The sequence below is a fragment of the Copidosoma floridanum genome, unplaced genomic scaffold, assembly GCF_036245765.1.
Source record: "Copidosoma floridanum isolate Cflo_tuat_1 unplaced genomic scaffold, Cflo_Japanese_pri ptg000030l, whole genome shotgun sequence".
In the NCBI taxonomy this organism is placed as follows: domain Eukaryota; kingdom Metazoa; phylum Arthropoda; class Insecta; order Hymenoptera; family Encyrtidae; genus Copidosoma; species Copidosoma floridanum.
Genome location: NW_028321907.1, coordinates 27,692,468 through 27,716,724, shown reverse-complemented (window position 1 = coordinate 27,716,724; position 24,257 = coordinate 27,692,468). Strand labels below are relative to the sequence as shown.

The 24,257-nt window shown below is 34.3% G+C and overlaps 1 protein-coding gene across 1 annotated transcript in view; it reads right to left on the bottom strand.

The window, feature by feature from the left end:
• Positions 1-1,457: 1,457 nt before the first annotated feature.
• The window catches only part of Cow (Proteoglycan Cow), a 912,191-nt gene continuing 889,391 nt past the window's right edge, over positions 1,458-24,257 (bottom strand). Inside the window, exon 10 of the mRNA XM_089596981.1 lies at positions 1,458-2,994. Coding sequence (XP_089453107.1) covers positions 2,876-2,994 — 119 coding nt within the window. The 3' untranslated portion in view covers positions 1,458-2,875. The remainder of the gene's footprint in view (positions 2,995-24,257) is intronic.

Genomic DNA, 24,257 nt, shown 5'->3' with positions numbered 1-24,257 from the left:
TGACACGGAGAATATTGACTCCTAGAAAGACGGACACTTGAAAACCGAGATTAAAAATTATAAATAGCGAATAAGTATCGTTTGTGGGTATTACAGAATATCAGAGGAATTATCATTATAACGCTTGTCACAAGATTCCGCCGCTCTCTAAAATCTATGTAGATTCGTACTTTGACATTACGACTTTCCAGCCATTATATATTTTCGAATATTCGCGTACTTTTTAAGGCTAGTAGAATGGATCTTTACACCAAAAGAAAATATGTAAGGTTGCGTTAAGCCTTACATAAGTTATAGATGCTTACAATACACGGAATTATATGTCTCTCTAAACATATGTATCATTAGCTAGCTCACTACTTAATAGGTATCTGCTGTTTCAACATTAATGAAAGTGAAACTCTAAAATGATCAATACTTCGAAGGCTTCATCGATACAGTATTTATAAAAGAATGTATTTCAACTAGAAATCTTGTAAATGATTAATTGGATCAAAAATTTAAGGTAGCTCGCTTGTATACTGCTCTACTCGTAGCTAGTGAAGTAGAAGAATTTAACTCTTGTATATGTATATATATATGTAGAGTAGTGTCGGTATTAGGCTACCGTCTGTCACATAACCATGAAACTGGTTTTCACATCTTTCTTGGTAAATAACTTTTAAAAATGACTGATTACCAGCATTTTCCAAAACAGAATTTAAAAAACGGAATTTTTTTTACAAGTACATCATAAAATGTCTGTTCAGATTTTTGATTTTAAGTTAGAAAATGCTTGTACAGCGAAACTTTTAATGCTCTTCGATTTGAGCTCGTATTGAATGGTTCAACTTTAAGCTGAAATTTCTCAGGATTTTGTTTGATATGGAGTAGAAACAACGAATTTAACGGTTTGAGGAATCTTTAAATTAAATGTAATTATTACATAAAATGAATGGATATGGGAATACTTGGAGATGGTAAAAAAATGGTGTCAAAATAGTTTATTTAATGTTTTGGCATTTAATTAATCAGTTAATATACATACATATACTAATATAATATAAAAAGAAATGGATTGATTCTAAACTCAGTACTTAACAGTATACGGCTAAGTATATGTATTTTAATATGAATAAATAAATTTTGCTTATTTTTGAAATAATCAAACCGATAATCATGTGTTACTCGCTTAGCTCATTCTCAATTCGTTATATTGACAACAGTACTTAAACATCGTCATGCGCAAAAGAAAATAAAAAAACAACATTACGTGAAAACACGCCTAGCTACTCTGGAGTACATAAGATCTCGTGAGCTGGGTATCTCAAATGTTCCACAACGAACCTTGCTTTTAACAACTTATCAATTATCGCCAAAAAATGTTCTTCGAGTAACAAAAAATTTTTACATTTACTCGTTGCCCAGTTAATTTTTCTGTGATTGATCTATCACCAAAATGGATAACAAAAACGAAAATAAAAATAAAGAAAATTACTTGGCATTGAATTAAATAGATACCAAAGAGAAAAGATATGCAACACATTAGTTGGATTTGAACCATTAATTAAATAATATGGTCGTATTCACTGAATACCACTGTAGAGCAAGAGAGAGAGAGAGAGAGAGAGACATCCGCTGTGACCAGGAAACCACTTCACTGTACAATTTGCGAGATTCATAAAAAAAAATATTTTGTGATATTTTCCAACACATGTCAGATGAAACCCCATGTGTGAGCCTCGTAAGATCCAAGTTACCTTTGGGAGGGGGGGATTAATTAAGTCACCCAAAGAAATTATACCAGGATCTGTACAGTCACGTAGACTGCTGCTTGGCTTTTCTTTAAAGGGTTCAACCTCTTGTTGGTAGCATAAAAACTAAAAGTCAGCAACGATTTTCCGAATTCCAGACCTAAGTTCTCCTTTCTCATCCCATTACCCCTGAAAATGCAAAACTGCGTGAGCTTGTTGTCCCGAAATTTCAGCGCGGAACCGTCTTAGTGACGTCATTAAACTTTTATTGTCTCTTTCTCTCACTAACTAAAAAAATAAAAATGTATGTATATATTTATTAGATCCTTAAAATAGTATTAAAGGGCATTTGTACTGGAGCCAGTCAGTAGCAATATCGGTTTAATTAGTGCTATATAGTTTATTGAAAAAATAAGAAATCAGCTGTTAAGTCTCGCTTACTTTTCCATTCTATATAACTCATGTGATATCAGATATGCTGGTATTTATACACCTGTCAAAATAAACCTTTATAAAATAGAAAAAATTCTTGTCTTTTTTGTCAGTTAAGGCTGTTTACTACTTTTAAGTGGTTACACTCAATCATAAAACGCAACTACACCGTTTTCGAAAACAACTTGGGTAAAAAATGGCAACATCGATGCTTCATTAACTTATTTGAGTTTCATACATCAAATTCCTGTTGTTTAACTGGAAACTAATAGCTGACTTGCTTTGCAGTGAATTTTGTAGCATAGTTTTTTTTTTAATAATTAATGCATTAACTAAAGAAATTTAGATTTAAGTGTAGTTAACGGTGGTAATGCTTTTTTAGATGGGTTCTCTTCTGAAACAACCCTCATTTTAAAGTAGGATTACTTAGTACATGGTACTTTAAGTTTAAAGTGACATGCTTATTTTGTTTACTATTTGAGCCTCTGAATCAATAGTATTGTAATAAACACACGGTGCATGCCATGGTATCTTCTCGTACCAGCATTTTCTTTGAGTTTTTTTTGCATGGATGCACTTCTAAGTAAGTATTTACCATTTGCTCGAACTCATGTGTTTTGTTAAATCTCTCATTCTGCATATATTACTCTCTTTCTGTAGTTTTTACAGCTGGATTTTGTTCTCCTGGTTGCATGGTAGAAGCTCTATTTTTAAAATTCCAATGAAATATCTGCTGAGCCCTCCAGATCCTGCGCTGAGTCCTCGTCATCTTCGAGATCTACGCTGTTCGAGTCTACAGCGCCGTTACCCTTTTTGATTATGACTGAATCTGTAGAAAAAAAAGTTGAGTTTAGTAAAGATTGGAATTCGTAAATTTCTTGCTTTTTTTTTTTGATGGATTATTTGACATAAAGGCTTTTTTCTTTAGAATGAAAATGTATGTAGATTGGAATTCACTGAAGTGGTAAGTTTATGAGCCAAGTTTTAAACTATTTAAAAAAATGAAAAAAATTTTCTGGGTGTGGATCGGATTCACAACATCCTTTTGATTAAATTGCTCTACGACTTAAGCTACCATAGAGTTACGCATTCACGAGCGCTGTAGATTTTGATAGATTTTATTCTTTACTTTTTGAGCTACCTATTTCTAACCATAGTTTAAATTTTATATTTTAAGGGATTCAGTACATTATCAGAAGTTTTTACGTTACTGGTTACTTAACATTTTCATTAACTATTAATTTTATAATACTAATAATGAAAAAAATAAGCATTAGCAAAAAAAAGATGCTTTGAAGGATTAATCTAACCCCAACTTATTGCTATAAACTCCAAAGTGATGAAGAAAAGTTGCATCACATGGTCATTAAAATAAATGTAACGATCAAATTTTTTAAATTCAATCTTAAAAAATTATTTGTGATCGTCAAAAGACATGAATGGGCTGGGAGTAGTTTCAACAGTATTCCATCTATGTTTAAGCTTAATACTTTGATACATATGTATCAAAAATCTCATCTCTTGCATACATCTGGCTGACTGTATATACTTACAAGTACAGTAAAATATTTAAAATAGCAGTAAATTATTGGAGACATTTAATTAATACTTTTAGAAATGCCAAGAATTTCTAAGGTTTTTATTGTACGCTATATCGTTATTATTATGATTTTTTGTTATAGATCCTATCCACAATAAATTTGAATAAGTTGAATGCATGATATTAAATAAGATTGTGTGATAATCTTTTAAAATACTTATAACTTTGTTAATATAAGCACTAGATCTACCAAATTGTAGCAGATATATTTTTGGATGAAACGAAATAATTTTTACAATTTTTTTCAAAACTTAGATATCAAAGTTTAGCCATTTCGTGCTACTGTTGTGCTCTTCCAATACTGTTTTCAATATTGTTTCTTATAAAAACTTGTACCTTAGCAAATTTTTTCGTGCGTATTTACCACATCCTTTGTTGTAATAAAAGTTTGTAATGTACACTTAGTGGAACTCTGATCTGTCAGCTCAGAGTTCCACTGAGTGTACAAAAGATCTAAAAAAATTACAAATTCATAAAAATACTCACCTTTACGTAAAGTAAAAGGTTGAGTGGATTTAATATGGTACGTTTCTATTCGTTATATGCAATACACAGTAAGGTAACTTTTATAGTGGAGCTCAATGATTCCTAATACTGTATAAACCATGTTAAATATTTTTAGTGTTACTGATTTAAAATTATTTAACAAAATAACAAACTTAAAACGTAATGAAATCAATTAAATGTTGTCAACTTTCTTGCAACTTTAAAGAATAGTCACTACTTTAAAGTATGTGCAACATTAGTAACATTGTACTGATGTAAATAGAAGATTTAGTTTATGAGATTTGAAATCTCGCGCTTTAGGATATTCTCTTACCTATAAGGGCCAATCATAAGCGTGCGCGCGTCTATTAATACACCAATAGACTCTGTTTATACTTACCTTTGTCCAGCAGCTTGCTGCTGCTGCGGTTATCGTTAGTCAGCCTCAAATGCCCTTTTCGGTAAGTCGCTTTGCGCTCGTGTTATAATTTTCACGTGTATCGTTTTATGTAAGATTATTATAACGAAAACGATTCACAATGTAGATTGACACGTAATTACTCAGTTTGACTCAAAATATTAGTCTGCCTTTTTTTTTTATTTTGTATGTAAGCAAGTATTATGACTTGTTTGAGTAGAATTAAATAGAGAGATTATTTTTATAATAAACGGCTAAAGTGTTTAAAAGTGTGTTGTGCATTATTACAGTGTCCTTTAATTACATCCTTTATCACGCTCCCCCATATCCGGCGTGCGATACAAAAAATATATACAGTCCACTAACTTACTGAGCTCGATTTCGAACATGGTCCTTCGAGCCGGATGTAGGGAGGTGAAATATAGGTGGAGTACATTTTCCTTTTATGTAAGACACGTGGTCGTTTTATCGGCCATCTTGGCTTCTTTTCACGTTCTCGGGCAACGAGGCTGATGCGGTCAACGTGCCGGCGCGTAGTCCGTACGCACACACACACACATATAGCCATATTTCTTTCTCTCTTTTCTTTGTTCGTTTGTCGTCGGGTGCGAGCGAGTCCATTGTTTATATAGGGGACTCACTGCTGCTCGTGCTTTGGTCGTCATCAGCGTGTGCTGCTGCCTGCCTCTGCAGGCTATTGTGACAACACCGCTGCTGCTGCTGGCACCACGGGTCCTTTCATCTTCAGCGTGTGCTGCTGCCTGTCTCTGCAGGCTATTGTGACAACACCGCTGCTACTGCTCGTGCTTCGGTCGTCATCAGCGTGTGCTGCTGCCTGCCTCTGCAGGCTATTGTGCCAACACCGCTGCTGCTGCTGGCTTTACGGATCCTTTCGTCGTCAGCGTGTGCTGCTGCCTACCTCTGCAGGCTATTGAGACAACACCGCTGCTGCTGCTGGCTCCACGGGTCCTTTCGTCGTCAGCGTGTGCTGCTGCCTGTTTCGGCAGGCTATTGAGTCGGCACCGCTGCTGTCAAGTCCTGCAAGTCTTTCGAACTCAACATAACTACGAATACTTGGTCCTGTTTACACGGTTTGTAAAATTGTATATTTTTGGTTTGTAACATCAGTTCCTTATAGTTTTTCGTTTTTTTTTGTTTACCGATTGACTCGAATATATTTTTGCGAACTTAATTTTATGTAAACACTTGTAAAAATTAAGGACACTACCGTCGTTTAGCGTTATTGTTGAATTAGTTAGCTTGTGTCTGACTCAAATTTGGCTACGGTGCGCGGTTTGTATTTATTTATTGAATTTTTATTAATTGAATTGAAATTTACCTTATCAAAATGGATAACCTTTATGAGGTACAAGTTAAACTGTTTAACAAAATTAAAGGTTCCTTTACAAACTTTAAGAAACTTGACCAGGTGAAAATGACCAAGGGTCAGGCTGACTCTAGGCTTTAACAACTCAGAGATACTTTTGAACAGTTTAAATCCACTCATGATAACATTATGAATATAAAACCTTTACCCACAACTCATGATTATTTTAAAAATGAGTGCTTTGAAGTGGGAGAGGATACTTTTTATTCAGTTCAGGGTGATTTTAACGATTTTTTTAATTCGCTTAATGATCATTCGAATCATACAAGCACATTACCTCCTACTAATGCAAATGGTAGTTCGTTTCAGAGTTTCTCTTCCTTACCTCCAATAAACTTGCCATCCTTTGATGGTGATTTTGCTAACTGGGAGAATTTTCGCGATGTTTATAGGGCCATAGTCCATAGGAAGCAAGAATTACCAGCTATTATTAAATATCAACATCTTAGGGCGCATCTGAAGGGTAAAGCTTTAGACCTCATTAAAAATATACCCTTGTCTGAAGAGAGTTATATACAGGCCTGGGATACCATAAACCGGTATTATGACAATAAACGTCGTCTCATTAATACGTATACAACTACTATTCTCAGTTGTCAAGCTATGAGAGGCAGTTCTTGCTCTGAAATGAAGCGCATATCTAAGGAGATGATAAGTTTTGTTGATTCCTTGATATCTTTAGAGAGAGCAGTAGGAGATGCTGACATATTTATCGCTCTTGTAGTTAGTAGATTTGATTTTCAAACGAACAAGGATTGGCAAAAAATGTTAGGTAGTAGCAGTAATCCTCCTACTTTAGGTCAACTACGAGACTTCATTTCGGCACAAATCATTACAATGGAATCGTTTCCTTGTAAACCTATAAATAAGATTTTAAATATTCGCGCAACTACTCCGTTTAAAAATATGGGATCTTCTAGTAGGAAACCTATATCTGGTGTTACTGCACATCAGACAGTTGTTTCAGATTCCATTGTTTGCCTATTTTGTAATTAAAAACATCATCTTGTCTCTTGTGATTCATTTAAATCACAGGAGTGGAGCAATAAATGGAAATTTCTGAAGTCCCATCGTCTCTGTGTTAATTGTTTTGGTCCTCACCTTAATCAAGAGTGCTCTGGTAATAGTAAGTGTTCACACTGCAACCAAAAGCATCACACCATTATGCACAGAGGGGATAAGTCCAGCTCTACATCTGTCTCTGCTAAAAATAAGCAAACGAAATCTGTAAATAACTTGACGAACTACTTTACTGTACAAAACCAAGCTCAGATTTCTTCAGAGTCTAGTGTGAATGTACAGTCATGTAGTAGTAATAAAATCGTCTCACCCAAGCATCTTTGCTTTTAGCTACTGCTCGTGTTTTCGTGTATGCCACTGATGGATCTCGCATATTGGTACGAGCTCTTATTGATCAGTGCTCACAGAGTTGTCTTATTACTAAATCTCTCTGTGATATGCTGCATTTGAAACCGAGATCAGTAAGTACGAATCTGTCAGGAGTGGGTGGACTGATTTCCATGGACGCTAGTAAATCTGTTGCTTTCAAATTTAGGCCTCATTTTGAGTCTGGTTTTGAACACTTTGTTGATGCGTTAGTCGTGCCAAAAATTCCTTCCTACGAACCACCCCTAGGTAGTCGTTTGGCAAATTTAGATTATGGGAAGGATGTAATTCTAGCAGATCCAGAATTTTACAGTTTAGATAAAATTGATATTTTGTTAGATGCATCTGTCCATGCAATTATTATCGGTTAGGAAGTTTGCAAATTAGCCCTTGATTACCCAATTGCCTCTGTTTCGCAAATTGGTTGGTTGTTATCTGGTCAGATGCCCTTTGGTTCAGGATCCAACTTGTCACAAAAATCATTAGTTATGGTTAATGTTGAGAAAACTCCGCTTAATGAGTTAGTTCAGCGGTTTTGGATTATTGAGGAACCTCTCAAGCCTTGATAAATTTTGAGTAAAGACGAGATAGCCTGTGATGAGATTTTCATCAATTCACATTCTCAAGATTCTACCGGCAGGTATGTTGTACGGCTTCCTTTCAAAGTTAATCCTAAAACTCTTCCTGAACTACAAAGACAATCGTACCAATCAGCGTTGGCAGTTTTTCACCATTTAGAACGGAGGTTTGTGAGAGATAAGTCTCTACATGATGCTTATTCAGCATTCATGTGTGATTTTATATCTTTGGGCCATATGAAGGAATTACCGGTTGACAAATTAGCAGCTTGTTATCTACCTCATAATGGAGTTTTTAAAAACAACAAGTTGCGAGTAGTTTTTAATGGATCAGCTTCTTGTAATTCTAGTTCCTCGCTCAATTCCATTTTAAACTCTGGAGAGAATTTGTTGCTTAGCTTATTTGATATTATTATCAGATGGAGATTTTACCAATTCGTCTTTACTACTGACATTGAGAAAATGTTCCCACAAGTTTTGGTAGCTCCTGAAGATCATGAGTTTCAGGCCATTTTATTGAGACCTAATGCATCTGTACCTATTCGATCTTACGTCTTAAACACTGTTACATATGGTTTGACAAGTTCACCTTACTTGGCCACATGTGTTTTAAGACAACTTGCCAAGGATTACACTGAATCTCATCCTATAGCTGCTCAAGTTCTTTGTAAAGACTTCTATGTGGATGATTGTTTGTCTGGTAGCCATACGTTAGAAGATGCTAAGATGAAATGTCAGCAACTAATTGAATTGTGTGAATTAGGTCAATTTCCACTGAGAAAATAGTCAGCCAATTCATCTGAGTTGATAGCTGAATAACCAGTAAGCCACTTATCTAGTAAGCCAAAGATCCTAAGTGATGATGAACCAATTGTTTCTGTTTTAGGCTTGTATTGAAATCCTAGTAGTGACGAGTTTCGATTTTGCGTTACAGTAAACGTTGACACACCCGTTCGCTGGACCAAACGTACCTTATTAGCTCAGTTGTCAAAATTTTTTGACCCTTTAGGATGGTTGGCTCCAACGATAATTTTTGCTAAAATACTATTTCAATCTCTTTGGTTGTTGCAAGTGTCTTGGAATGATTCTCTGTCACCTGATTTGGTTAAAACCTGGACTCATTGGTTAAATGAAACACCTTTGTTGAACGAAGTTCGAATACCTCAATGGAATCATTTTTCGCTAGACTGTGAATCTCTCGAACTTCATGGTTTTGCTGATGCTTCTAAAAACGCCTATGCAGCGGCTGTTTATTTACGCGTTGTACGCGAGGGTGAGATTTTTGTACATCTTTAATTAGCCAAAACGAAAGTAGCTCCGATTAAAGCGCTAAGTATTCCAAGACTAGAGCTATGTGCTGCAGAATTGTTATTTACAGTAGTTAGTCATTTCGTTGATGTTAATTCATTGAAAGAAATACCAGTTCACATGTGGTCCGATTCTAAGAATGTACTATATTGGCTCAATGGACTTCCTTCCAAATGGCCAGTTTTCATAGGTGTTCAAAGATTCATGAATTGACTCCATATGCTAAGTGGCATTATATCTCGTCAAAGCAAAATCCAGCTGATGTAGCTTCTAGAGGTGCTCTTCCGGGCCAATCGCTGAATCAAATATTATGGTTTCAGGGCCCTAAGATTCTTCATAAATTGCACCCTAATTATCCAGAGTTTGGAGTAGAAATGATTGCCCCAACCTCTATAAATGTAAATAGTTCAATGCCTTCTGTAAATAGTTTTGTAAATAGTTCTGAGTCCTTTTATATGACTCTAATAACTCGTTGTTCCAAGTGGGAACGGTTGCTAAGAGTAACAGCATATTGCCTTCGTTTTACATACCGTTGTTTACATCAAGTTAAACAAAATAATTCATTTTTACCTATAGCTGGAGATCTTAAGCCCCCTTTTACAGGCTAGTTTGCAGTTTATAGACTTGCATTCTTTTATTGAAGTTGACTCGATTCACCTTTCAACATCAGAAATTGATTGTGCTAAACTGTGTCTAGTTTATCAGCATCAACAATGTCACTTTTCCGCTGAGTTCAAGGTACTAACTCAAAATCAAGATCGTAGTTTAGAAGAAAGCTTACCACTACTTCGATCTAGCCGTTTGCTTAATCTTACGTCGTTTATAAACCGCGGATTGATAAGAGTTGGAGGTAGATTGAGTAGAGCCCTACTTGATGATGATGCCAAACATCCCTTGATACTAACAGATAGAGATCAGTTTACATTTATGCTTATTGACTATTATCACCGATTAACTTTACATGGTGGAGTGCAGTTGACGATTATTACACTCCGTCAAACGTACTGGATTGTAAGTGGTAGACGGACTGTAAGAGCTGAGCTTACTCGTTGCATCACTTGTAAAAGATACAAGTCTAAACCACAAACTCAGTTAATGGAAGAATTGCCTTGTTCTCATGTTACTCAGAGTCCTCCTTTTCAAAAATCAGGGATCGATTATGCTGGCCCCTTTCCAATACGCTTGTCAAACCACAAGGGTAAAGGAACTTTCAAGGGTTACATTGCAGCTTTCATCTGCATGTCAACTCGTGCAGTACATCTTGAAGTTGTGGAGGACTATACAAAGGAGGCCTTTATAGCTGCCTTTCACAGATTTATTTCTAGACGTGGCCACTGCACTGATTTATTCAGTGATCATGGCACGAATTTCATCGGTGCTGATACTGAGTTGAAAAGAATGTTGGTAGAACGTAGTCGTGACCCTAATTTTGCCTATGAATTAGGTGAATCAGGTATACAGTATCACTTTATTCCTGCTTCTGCTCCACATTTTGGGGGTTTATGGGAATCAGCAGTCAGATCCGCTAAACATCATTTGAAGCGTGTAGTCGTCGATCAGATTTTGACAGTAGTTGAATTTTCTACTTTATTGTGTAGAATAGAGGCATGCCTCAACTCTCGGCCCTTGGCTCGCCTTAATGATGATTACTCTGAGCTTGATCTTCTTACCCCTGCTCATTTTTTGATCATGAGGTCTTCATTTCTTGTGCCAGAGCCCGATATTTCTACTGAAAAGGTATCGCCACTTAAACGCTGGAAGCTAGTGACACAATCTCTCCAAGCCTTCTGAAAAAGGTGGTCACTTAAATACCTTTCTACTTTACAAAGTCGTTGCAAGTGGTTGAATCCTCAACGCTCAGTTAAGCCTGGTGATCTCGTGCTCAAAAAAAACGAGTCTTCTCCACCTGGTAAATGGCCTTTAGGCATGGTTGTTGAAGTCTATAAGGATGCCAAGTCTCTCGTCAGAGTCGCCAAGATTAGAACCGTTTTATCTAGTTTTGTAAGGCCAATACACAAACTAATATTATTGCGTACCGTATCTAAGCTTGAGTCAGGACACAATAATAATTAGTCTTATTTAGATCAATTTATTTTCTTTAATTTACTATTATGATTATTAAATCTCATATCTAAAAGTTACAAACCTTGCAAAAATATATATAAAATTATCAGTAATTTGTTTATTATGTTTTACTTTATTTTTCAAATTATTTGCTATTGTACGTGGAAAGCGTTCCACTGCTTTAAACACATAATACTTAATTGTATGTTATTCCATCCGCCTGTCCATCAACCTTGGGACTACGTAAAACATCAGTATTACTGATTGTTACCGACTGAATGTCATTATATTAAAACAAAAAACTTTGTTATTGATATACATTCGTTACACTTCTGTGTATCAACCTTGGGACTACGTAAAGTAAAAGGTTGAGTGGATTTAATATGGTACGTTTCTATTCGTTATACGCAATACACAGTAAGGTAACTTTTATAGTGGAGCTCAATGATTCCTAATACTGTATAAACCATGTTAAATATTTTTAGTGTATCTGATTTAAAATTATTTAACAAAATAACAAACTTAAAACGTAATGAAATCAATTAAATGTTGTCAACTTTCTTGCAACTTTAAAGAATAGTCACTACTTTAAAGTATGTGCAACATCAGTAACATTGTACTGATGTAAATAGAAGATTTAGTTTATGAGATTTGAAATCTCGCGCTTTAGGATATTCTCTTACCTATAAGGGCCAATCATAAGCGTGCGCGCGTCTACTAATACACCAATAGACTCTGTTTATACTTACCTTTGTCCAGCAGCTTGCTGCTGTTGTGGTTATCGTTAGTCAGCCTCAAACGCCCTTTTCGGTAAGTCGCTTTGCGCTCGTGTTATAATTTTCACGTGTATCGTTTTATGTAAGATTATTATAACGAAAACGATTCACAATGTAGATTGACACGTAATTACTCAGTTTGACTCAAAATATTAGTCTGCCTTTTTTTTTATCTTGCATGTAAGCAAGTATTATGACTTGTTTGATTAGAATTAAATAGAGAGATTATTTTTATAATAAACGGCTAAAGTGTTTAAAAGTGTGTTGTGCACTATTACAGTGTCCTTTAATTACATCCTTTATCACACTCCCCCAAATCCGGCGTGCGATACAAAAAATATATACAGTCCACTAACTTACTGAGTTCGATTTTGAACAGTCATGTACGAAAAATGATTAAAAAATTATAATTATCACAATTAAAATATTTAAGAGACTAAAAAAATTTTTAAATAAAATAAAAGATAAAAAACAAAAAATGAGATTAAAAAAATAGTTAAGTTTTTAACTACTAGTCTAAATTAAGTCACGTGGGAGAGCGCGATGAGGTAAATTTGAGAAAGTAGACGAAGCCTCGGCGACCTCGCTACTATCCACTTCAAATTTTCATACACGAATTTTCAAATATCGATAAATAAGTATTTTTTTCGGTATACCTGATGTAATTTAGTTAGTTCAGTAAAGTCTCTTTATCTCTATTTCACAGCTTTACTGACAAATATAGGTCAAAAAGTCTTTTGAACAACGAAAACAAGACCTGTGTATCTCAAAATGCTTAAATTCATGTTGCAAATTTCTTCAGGCTCAGCCTTGACGAAATGTAGTCTTATCGTTCAGTAAGCTGCAATTGCACGTTGTATTGTAACGATCTACACAGGACCTTAGAGACTCAAGGCACTGAAAATAATTCCTACTCTACACATTTTTTCCAGTGTGTGTAAACATAAGTCTGCTCTACGCAAGTGCAGACACAAATATAAAACCAAAAAAAATTCACCCAAGGCCGTTAGGCCAAGCAGGGATGAGCATGTTATTTATGTCATGTTGTTAATTTCGTCACGTAAAATATTATATTTACGACTCTTGATACAAATCAATTTATTACGTTTGGAGGATTTACGACACGTATTGCGTTGTTGGCACAATGAGCGTGTGTAGACATTCAAAAAAGTACTTGGAGTCAGTACTTTAGTAGACAACAAAAAAGGTATTAAGTCAGGCCATTCAGCCATAAGAAAAGAGCTTTGTGGTCTACATATAATACTATAATAAATATTTTTGTCATCCACAACTGTAAAGTTTGACGTTAACGTCCACTTAGTAAGACGTAAAGTGACAAATGTACGGCCACTGGACTTCTTTGCGTCCACTGAGCAAGGCGCTTCTACGAGGTCAATGCCACGGCACGTAACTTAGCGTTGCTTGATTTTTTTAAATGGAGGCTAGTTGTTTGGCCATCGGCATTTGCACCAACTGGCACACAACTTAGCGTTGCTTGATTTTTAAATAGAGGCTAGTTGTTTGGCCATCGGCATTTGCACCAACCGGCACACAACTTAGCGTTGCTTGAGTTTTAAATGAAAGCTAGTTGTTTGGTTGAGAGGGAAAGATTTCCTATATGCTTTCCGTCTTCCTTTACATATGTTGTTTTGGTTTTGGGGTGACGCTTACTTGCTAAAGAATATAGTATAGTAACGATACTGGTCCCAGTGCTTGCTTATCGGGATTAGGTCGTATTTTAGTTTGCGTTATTTTTCGGCTTGGCGTCTCTGAATATGTGAGTGTTAGAGAAAGAAGGTGGTAGGAGTATAGCATGCTGTTGTCAAGTCGCGTTGCATGAACGCTGGCCGATGTGTAGATCAACATCCTGGCTCGCGCGTCGGGTTATTTTCGAATGGTTAAGACACAGAAGAGGGAAAGGATAGAAAATTATTAAATTTCATCAGGCGATGTCGACGTATAAGGAGGGAGGGAAATGTAGACTAGTTCTTCTTTGTCTTGCTCGGTTTCTCCTTATTTGTGTATCACGAAGCCTTAGTTTTGGTACTTGGTGTATGTGTGCGTTATGTCATTTAGCTTGCTACGAAAACGCGGCTTCACGAGGAGGATAAGGAGAGGAGGAGGGAGAAAAAAAAAAAGGTACGTCGAGTGCAGCCTCGATGTAACATTACACTTAAGTTACTTTGTTATGTGTAAGTGACCTTTGTTACATAATGCGTCTATTATATTTCAATTTATTATCAACATTACTACGTAATTTTTTTTAAATTTTATCTTATGAGGTCGTAAGCCTCCATGGATTGCAATTAAACCATTAACTTAAAAAATTAACTTTATAGTTTCGTCAGACTCATATGTTCCTTGTGCTGCAGCTGCATAATTAATACTGTAAGAGGATAAAGCAGCTTCTTTCATAGTGTTTAGTACTTTACTGTTTAATAATTAAGTGTATGCGTTACGGAATGCTAAAATAACTGAATTGATAAAAGAAATATTTGTTTATCAAAAATTTAACTGCAAATGTCTTTCGTTTTTCATTCATATGGTATAATAGATGAATAAATTTTACCTTCTTCTATATTTCATAAAAATGAAAATTATTTTTTATTTGGTGATATTTTTTTTTTTTTTAATTTAGAAACATTAAAGAGTTTCCATGAATAACAGGATTTCATTGTTTTTTATAATACCTGATTTAAAGTTGTTTTTTCAAACCGGTGAAATTTGTCTAAAATCTTATTGTTTTTCCACCAAAGATAAATCCTTATCACACGAACTTTTTAATGTTTAATACACTTTTTCTAAGGCTTTCTTCAGAATCATTAACGCCTTATTACATAGTATAACGGAGCGAACGGTGGCTTCGTTGGCTAGGTCGTCGGTTGGCACGCGGGAAACCGTGGTTTGATTCTCGGCCACTGCAACTTTTTCGGGCAAGTATCTCTGTGAATTTTTACATGTGCTTTTTCACCACACAATACTCCTCGAGCAGGTTTGGGTGAACTCCTCGCAGAAAAATTGCGTCGGACTCACGTTCTAAAAATGATATTTGAATGTTAATTCAATCTAAAGGTAGTCAACAAATTACGGGATTCGTCATACGTCTTGGTAACACAATTGATCCCTCACTGACCCCCGAAAGTTCTAAAAAAAACTCCAAAGGCTATCATTAAGCATTACAATCTTTCGAAAAGTCCACAGGCTCCCTACTGCTTTGCTGAACTTTTAAAAAACCCATCAATAGGCCTCTATCAACCCCCTACATAATCAGAGAATATTCTCTTTTATTATTCTAAAGTCTTGATTTTAAAGAACTTTTTAATGCCCTACACAATAGGTGCAAACTTTCGTTAGCGAATTTGTTACGTTTCTCCGTTATCTCAAAGAAAATCAGACTAATGCAATATGCTATTAATAAACTATTTAAATATCTCAAACCTGATTCTCGCCATTAATCCTACTTTTAACAAAAAGGCTTTTTTAATACTTTAGTAAAGTTTCCTGAATTATTTTGTTTACTTTGTTTTCTCCAAGAAGCTCACATATCAGACCAAAACATTCATTAAGAACTACTCAATTATAAGTTTAAATTTTTATTTTGAAAAGGAAACAATTTGTTTCACATTTAAATCTTGATAATATTTTTAGAAAAACTTGAAAATAAAATCATTTAGTAAAATTTTTTATCAATTGTAATTTTATCAAATAAAAAAAGTTCTTGCAAGTCAATATTTTCTATTTTTCATTTATCATCATAATGAATTTAATTGGATCGTCTATTTTTATTTTTGCATTTTGATAAAGCGACCATGCAAAAATAAATTTTTTTTTAATTATTACCAACTTTGTCAAAATTCTGGCCTTAAAATTTATTTCTTCATTATCAATTATCATAGAAAATAATAACACTGAAGGAAATCGTATTTGCTACAGACCAAAGGGTTATGAAGATGTATTTCCAGTATCCAAAGTTATCTTTGGAATTGAAACTTTTTCCAATTTTCTTACCAGTTATAATTTTGGCTGGAATGCTGTATTTGAATAATTTTGTAATTTGTAATCTTATGCCATTACATCAACCGTCAGCACTTCTTCAATTTCTGATGAGCATTATGAACATTTTGATTTTTAAATTTAGCTCATGAGGTGGAAAACCTTTACGAATATCATTTAAATCTTCAAATTTATTTATATAAATTGTGTTTATATAAAGTGTTTATATAAAGTATTTATATAAAGTGTTTATACACTACCTTTACGAACTTTTACGAATATCATTTAAAACTTTAAATTTATTTTTATAAATTGTGTTTATATAAAGTGTTTATATAAAGTATTTATATAAAGTGTTTATACACTAGTGGCCCCCCCATCCCAGCCTTGCCCAAGACTCACTAAATGGACAACCGCAGGGTATTAACACATCGTGTAAAATATTTTTGGTTAAAATTCTTACATCTATCCTTGAGATTTCTCGAAACAACTGAGCTCCTTATTAAAAATATTTTGTTTGAAATCCATGCAGTTTATTTGGTCAAACAATGAGCTGTAGGAAGTGATGCCAAAAAGTATCGTGCATTTCTTACACCATTAAATACCTGTTGGTTCAAAAGGGCCGTTGATTTGGACTTTTTCTCGTTATAATGAATGAAACATGATTTTGGAAAACGTGTATTTGTAAAAACTGTAAGGATTTAAAATTGACAGAAAATACATAGTTAAGAAATTGTTTCCTCCATCCTTACAACTATGTTACCAGGCCGATTAAGCCCTGGAGCGTAGTATCTGTATTTATAACCGCCACAATAAAAAATACGTATACTTCTACCTATTTAGAAATCTAAAAGATTTAAGTAATTACTGTCAGGGTTACAATGAAACACTGATATCTGAGGTTATAAATTGCTTATTTGTCAATTTTGACGCTTTTATTTTAACCTTGATAAACATTTTGCGTCAATTTTATGACGCCCAAAATTGTATACATTAAAATTTCTCTATTAAAATAAAAGTTTTTAACATTATTAAAAAAAAAGTTTTTCTCTCAACTCGCCCTATTATGACTATAATCACGGTTAAAGCTTTTGTGAGCCCTAAAGGCTGTTTCTTGTCAACTTTATGAACTTTTTATGTATTAGTTGGCCAGGTAGTTTGACGTCCGATGGCCTTAAAAAAGATCAGTGAGCTTGACTTTTTTTTTATGAAGTTTCCAGCAAACGTGACAGCCTGGATACATTTGGGGTGATCTTCTGTGGCTTGCTGGTGTCGTACCAGACTAGTTGAGAGAAAAACTACAACGTTTGCAGCGTTAGAGCTAGTTGTAGTGCCCTTTCCCAACGTCTTCTTGTGTAACGTTACGGTTTAAAGCACCTTGTTTTTTTGGCAGAGCTCAATTATTGTAGTAATCTAAGGTGAGAAGATCAGTTTATGATGCTTGCCCGTTGGAGAATGTTCCATCTGCTCAAGCGTATTTTTACTTTATAGATTTACTGTTAGATTTGCCCAGCGTAGACCTCAGAGATGATCGGTGATTCCTGTTTGAATGCTTATAGTCAAAAGGGTAGCGTAGGCTCATCAGTGGCCGGGGTTTCTAGCCATGCCTTGAACAACTTTGCTCGTAACATCTGCCAGTCAATGACTGACTTGGTTAATTAGTGGCCGGCTTTATATAGTCTTTCAGATGAATCCTTGCCGAAAATGGTAGTAAAATGTATTTGTTGGCAAGGTAGTTTAACGTCAAAGAAACTGATGAGATTCATGGTTAATTAGGGAACGTGCAAACTTATAGTGACCCTGAGAAGAGCCAGTGGTGATACTTCCAGTTATTCCATATTATTACACTTAATGATGGAGAGGCAGCTGTGAGTAGCTTGGCTCTTATCTTAGGAGTCTCTTCGAATGGAAACTATGCTGAAGGGAGGTATACCACTAGCCAAAGAATATCTCGTCTTTGGATTATTTCTTGAATAACTAACAGCTCACCATGGGTTGAAGAAGTGGCCTGGAGAATATTCCTCTATGTACAAACTGTGTACTGTTGGGACGAACCACGAAGGAGGAGGCTGATTAAACTTTTAGCCAATGTGGCTGCCCGAAATCCTTAGGGTCATTTTCTTTGACTTGCTGTTATAAAAAATCTGCTCCTGTAGCACCTGATTGGTTGCAAGAATGGTCACGAAACCCCAGATACTTTGGCTTTCAGAACGCCTTTTATTCGTGGAACTTGTTAAATTTCGAGATTCAGGATGGAATTCGACATAAGTCACTTGTCTTTTGCAGAAAATTGTCATTGGTAGCCGGGCCAGACTCACATTTCTATTCATGATGTAATGCTGGTAAAAGTTTATGGTATTCAATAATTTACTTGGTAATGTAATAACAAGATCCACTTACGTCTGTTATAGGTAGCTTTTATTTTACTTACACGCCACCTAGTGGAAAAGCTAGCGTATTTTAAAAAATTTTTGAGATTAGTTATTGCTATTGTTTTTAATTTATTCAGAATAAAAACTATACTAAAATCATATAAAAAGTGCTTAGAATAAGAATGCAAAATTTCAGCACTATCGGTTAAGTCGTTTTCGTAGTTGGAGATAACAACGGTTTTTGCGACTTTGCTTTATATATTAGTGGCATGTTATCATTAGACTTATTAACTCTTTTATGAGTTTTGTCATTTATGCTAAAATTACTGTTCACTTCTCTGGTAAATGATTAATAATTTTGTTGATTGAAAATTAAATGTATTTATTATGGAAAGTAAGACTAACATTATGTTTTAAACAATCCATCTATTTCCAAAAAATTGTCAAGCATACATTATCAGTTTTCCATATGTTTCATCAATTTTTAATGATTTCAGTTTTCTATCTCTGATTTGTAACAATATTTATTATAATTCTAGGTCATGACTGCAAATATTGCCACCTTACTTTATTGTATTAAAATATAACAAAAAACCAATGATTTAATGCTTTCGGATACAATCATACTTTTATAACTCTTTTCCAAAGCTATCCAAAATTTACAGAAATCTTCTTTAAAATTACTAATTTAAAAAAAAATGTATTTCTGTACCACATAAATCACGCAAAAATCTATTGACTGGTTCTCATGCTTTTTTTAGGATAAGTAAAGCCTCATCCCGAATTATTTAATGACTTTTTTTTTCTTCTCAATTTGGACTCGTCGACATTTTTTAACCATTATAATAAAACGCCACCTAGTTCTCTTGAGGAAAACTTTTTATTCACATATTAGTCAATATTTCGTCTGATCTTGGAGACCTTTTCAAGACTGTAGACACCTTAACACGTATAGTAGCTTATTATACATAAAAGACAATCAAATATGAGTAAAGATATATTGACGTACAGTACCTCTCTCTTTTTTACGTAAAAACCTCACGCACTATAGACAAACAATTTTTTTTTATACAGAAACCATGTTATAAATACACGGGAGAACTCTTTACAATAATACGCTGAAAGTAAACTGTTCACACTAACGCACATACGAGCAATGAGATTACAAGATATAAAGTCTATATATACATGTGTACATTGAGAGGTTGAGTTTGACTATTTCGCTATAAATGGAACTGTGTATAATGGTGCGAGCGTAGATACAGTTTCAAGAAATATATAAGTAGAAAGTAATATATTATGTTTGTGTAAGTTCCAACTTAAGATACTATTATTCGTACCATAATACTAAATATACCATATCTCAGTTTAGAAAGAAACAACCAAATAACATCTTAAGTTGAAACTAACACAAACATATTAACTTGTACTTATATATTCCTTGAAACTGTATCTACGCACGCACCTTTATACGCAGTTCCATCACTGAAAATAAAAAGCGGCTAGTATAGCTTGGATACACGGCTACTTTAGCTTGGTTGACCCAAGCAGCTACTATTACGCTAGATGAGCCTAAGAGCCAAGCAGAATCCGATTGGCAGCTGAGGCAAACGTGACCGGTCACAAACTGATTACTGTGTATACTTTGGCACGTTGGCCTGAGCATAGAGATATAAAAGAATAGAGTAGCAGAGAGAAACCGCGGACTGTCTGATGGTGCGAGAGAGAACGCTGCATAATGTCCCTCCGTGCATCTCTCTCCGGCAGCACATGCGCAATGATAGTTGGTGACGTGTGTACTTAGGTGTAGTAGTAGGTATAACTGTATATATTACTGATGTCAACAAAAATGCATTGCATGGAGAAACGACGAAGAATGATAACAGTAAATAATTGTTGTTGATAAATGTGATAAAGAGTATTAGTATTATGACAAGAAAGTGTATATATTGTAAAAAAGTACCTAGTTCAAGCGTCAACCGAAGTTTTCACACGTAAGCTTATTTTTGTGTTTACTGAAGTGATGAACCTAAATTGACTGAAAATTTCATAATATATGCATCTTCTTAATGTTCGTGATTTGAACAGATTTCCAAAGAACGATGAGGAAAAAGTTAAAAAGTGGATTTCAGCCTTGCATTTAACAAAACCCCCAAATTTCAATACCTCATATGTATGTAGTGATCATTTTAAAGAGCAGGATTTTTTTTATACTGATGAGCAGAGGCAAAGAAGACGACTGCTGTCAGAACCTATTCCATGCTGCGAAAGTTCTGGGGGGACCCGAATTGTTTCTATCATACCGAACACCTTATGGGATACTCCCCCAGTTGCACTTTTGGTGAACAACAAATATAAATGCATGCAGAATGATGAGATCGGGTCAAATGTAAATGGGTAAAATAAAAGCAGAATATAATCGAAACATCTCAAAAATAAATAAGAGTTTTGTGTACTATAACTATATAATATTTATAATGTTTTAGTGAAACAGATATCGTAGAGTCAAATGTTAGCAACCAAGTTGTATTCAACGATGTACAAAAAGAAGTATATCTTGTAAACGATGGTGATTCACTTGCTGTAGCGCCAAAAAGTGTTCCTGTCAATAAATTGGCCATCGACGAGCAGCTTTCACACTAATGGTCCAAGTGAGGGTACTAATCAGAAATCAATTACTCGTAAGAGGTACGTACATTACTTCTTAATATTGAGTCTATAAAAAATATTTATTTTTGTCTTCAACAACTCGTGTAATACATTGTAGAAGAGGACAATTCGAGGATGAAAATGCAAGTAAAAGACTACGAGTCAGTGATGGAAAGAGAACATAATTTTTTTCTAGGCAGGACTTCTCCTCTGATTTTGGGTGGGATATGTTTATGTGGTATGTTTCAAAAAACAGGCGTGAAAAAGAAACAGCCCAAAAGAATATTGGTAGAAAAAAAAAGAAATTAAATACTTTGAAAGATGCTATCGATAATCTTCAAAAACAAGACGAATTTAGTGCTGCTCAATATTTACAGGTGCTTATTTAAGTTCTGTAATAAGCATAAGTGTCAGGGGTACCTTTAAAATTTTTTTTTAATGCATGTTGCCGGAATTCCAAAAACAAATTAGTTTTTAGCCAATTCAAACAAATGATGAAATAAGATTTTTACATATTATTCTAATGGATAAAATTCTGTATTTTAAAGCACATTATTTTTTTACAAACAACAAATATCATGCACACTTTCTGATCTATTTTTATAATGCTAAGAATTAAAATTTTAGTATTTTTTTATAAGAACGATTGATTTTTTATATTTTTGATTTATTTTTTTTTTATTTTTTTTTTTTTTTTTTTCTAATTAGTGAATATCAGCGCTATCGTCTATAACTGCAAACATTATACAAAACCGACTTATGCATTTATCCTTATTATTTTTATTTTGGTCAACTTGAAACAATGTGTTAATAAATAAATATTACCAATGACTGGATTGTTTGGTTTTATTTTCATTTTTCCCTTATTTCAGGATTTACCTCCACATTTGAAAGATTTGATATGACGCAAGAATTTTCCATACACTTGAAGAACTTTGCTCGCACTCTTCATTTCCACTCACCAGGTGCATACAAGGTACTTCGACAAAGTTTTTTAAATTGTTTGCCTGCTCCTCGAACTCTTAACAGCTGGATACGTACAAAACAGTATAAACCTGGAATTTCTGCCGATATCATTACTCATATTTCTACTATCGTTGAACAAGAATCAAAAAGGGTAAGAATCTTGTTTTTAATCTGACGTTTGATGAGATGCACATCAAAAAACATCGAGATTGGGATAAAAATACCCACTCGTGAAAGGGTTTAGTTGATTTGGGGGGTCAATTAAAAGAATGTGAAGATAATGGTGAATTAAAAGTTTCTACGAAGGTTTTAGTTTTTATGCTGGTAGGCATAAACGTTGGGTTTAAAGCTCCCGTAGCACACTTTCTCATACATTCTTTGAGTGGCGTGGAAAAATCTATCCTTATAAAAGACCTGCTGATATAATGACATGAAAACAAGATAAATGTTGTTAGCTTAACTTTTGATGGCGATAAAGCTCACAAAACTGCATGCGAAGCTTTAGGCGCACAACTGAATTGGACAAAACAAAATACGTTCAAACCTTTTTTCGATCACCCAAGAGATTACCATCCCGTGTGCATTTTTTACAACCCGTGTCATTGTTTGAAACTCATCAGAAATTATTTTGGTTCTAAAGGGCCAATTATTCAATTATACAACGGTACTTCTTACATTGAATGGAAATACGTCAAGTTATTAAATGAAAAGCAATTGAATGAAAAACTTCACTGCGCGTGTAAAATCAAAAACAGACACGTAGACTTTCATAGGGAAAAAATGAGGGTTTTTTTAGCTGCGCAAGTCTTAAGTAACAGCATGGCATGTACTTTAAATTTTTTGGAGTTCAATTTAAAAGACAATGACTTTATTGGTGCTTCGCACACAGCAAAATTTTGCACGAATTTTAACGACATTTTTGATCTCTTAAACGTACGAAATAAATATTCCAAAACGCCAGGATGTATAAACATTAACGAAACCAGTATTGAAAATATTAACCTAAAAATTGACAACTTTATAGAATACATTGAAACGCTTCAAATCGATGTACCTGTTTGTGCTTCCAAAGAAAACAACAATTTTCCAAGTAAAGTTCGAAAACCCGTTCTAGAAAGCACGTCTGTTAATACGGGATTTCTTGGATTTGTGATTTGCTTGACTAATTTGTACAATTTGTCAAAATGTTTATTGGAGAATAATTATGTTAGTTATTTTTTAAGTTACAAGATCTCACAAGATCACTTGGAGATGTTTTTTTTCATTATCAGACGCATGAATGGATTTTGTAATAATCCAACTTCGACACAGTACTTATCTGCTTATAAAAAATTACTTAGCAACAAATTAAGTGTCAATGTATCTCATTCTGCTAATTGTACCCCTTTAGATGATACAACACTTATGAGTCAAGATTGCACGATAGAAGATGATACTAATAGTAGCAGTAATGAAAACAGTAATAATAAAAATTGTGATGATAAACCAGAGAGTATTCGTGCACCTTAAATACAAGACTTGATTGGTACAAATTACACTCTTGTTTGGAAACATGATTATAGTCAATCATGCACATCATTTGCTTCAGAATATGCTGAAGAAATAATTAAGCACGTAGCAGGTTGCGTAGTCAAAATTATAAAAAATAAGATACATTGTAAAAAGTGCTGTGATATTTTAGATGGCTCAAACACTGGTAGTTTAAAAACTGATTCAGGTACTGTTAAAAATGACTCGGGCAATAAATCAAAATTATCTTTGATAAAAAATCGTGGAGGTTTACATTTTGCATCTGAGGATGTTGTTTGCATTTGCAAAAACACAGAAAAAGCAATTAGGAAATGTTCTAATTTATTGCAAAAAAATGTCAATACGCTTTTATTGCACGCAACATTAAAATCTTTACCACCATCCATTTTAGATGATAGAGATCATTTTTTAGAACAAGAGCCTTTGCGTGATCATCGTAGTCAATTAATTTTACTAATAATACAAAAATACATCGATCTACGATTAAAACACGAGTGTGATATGCAAAACGATGCAACCAGAAGAGTTAGAATGATGAACAATAAATTAACTATATTTCAGGGTCAATAAATAATAATT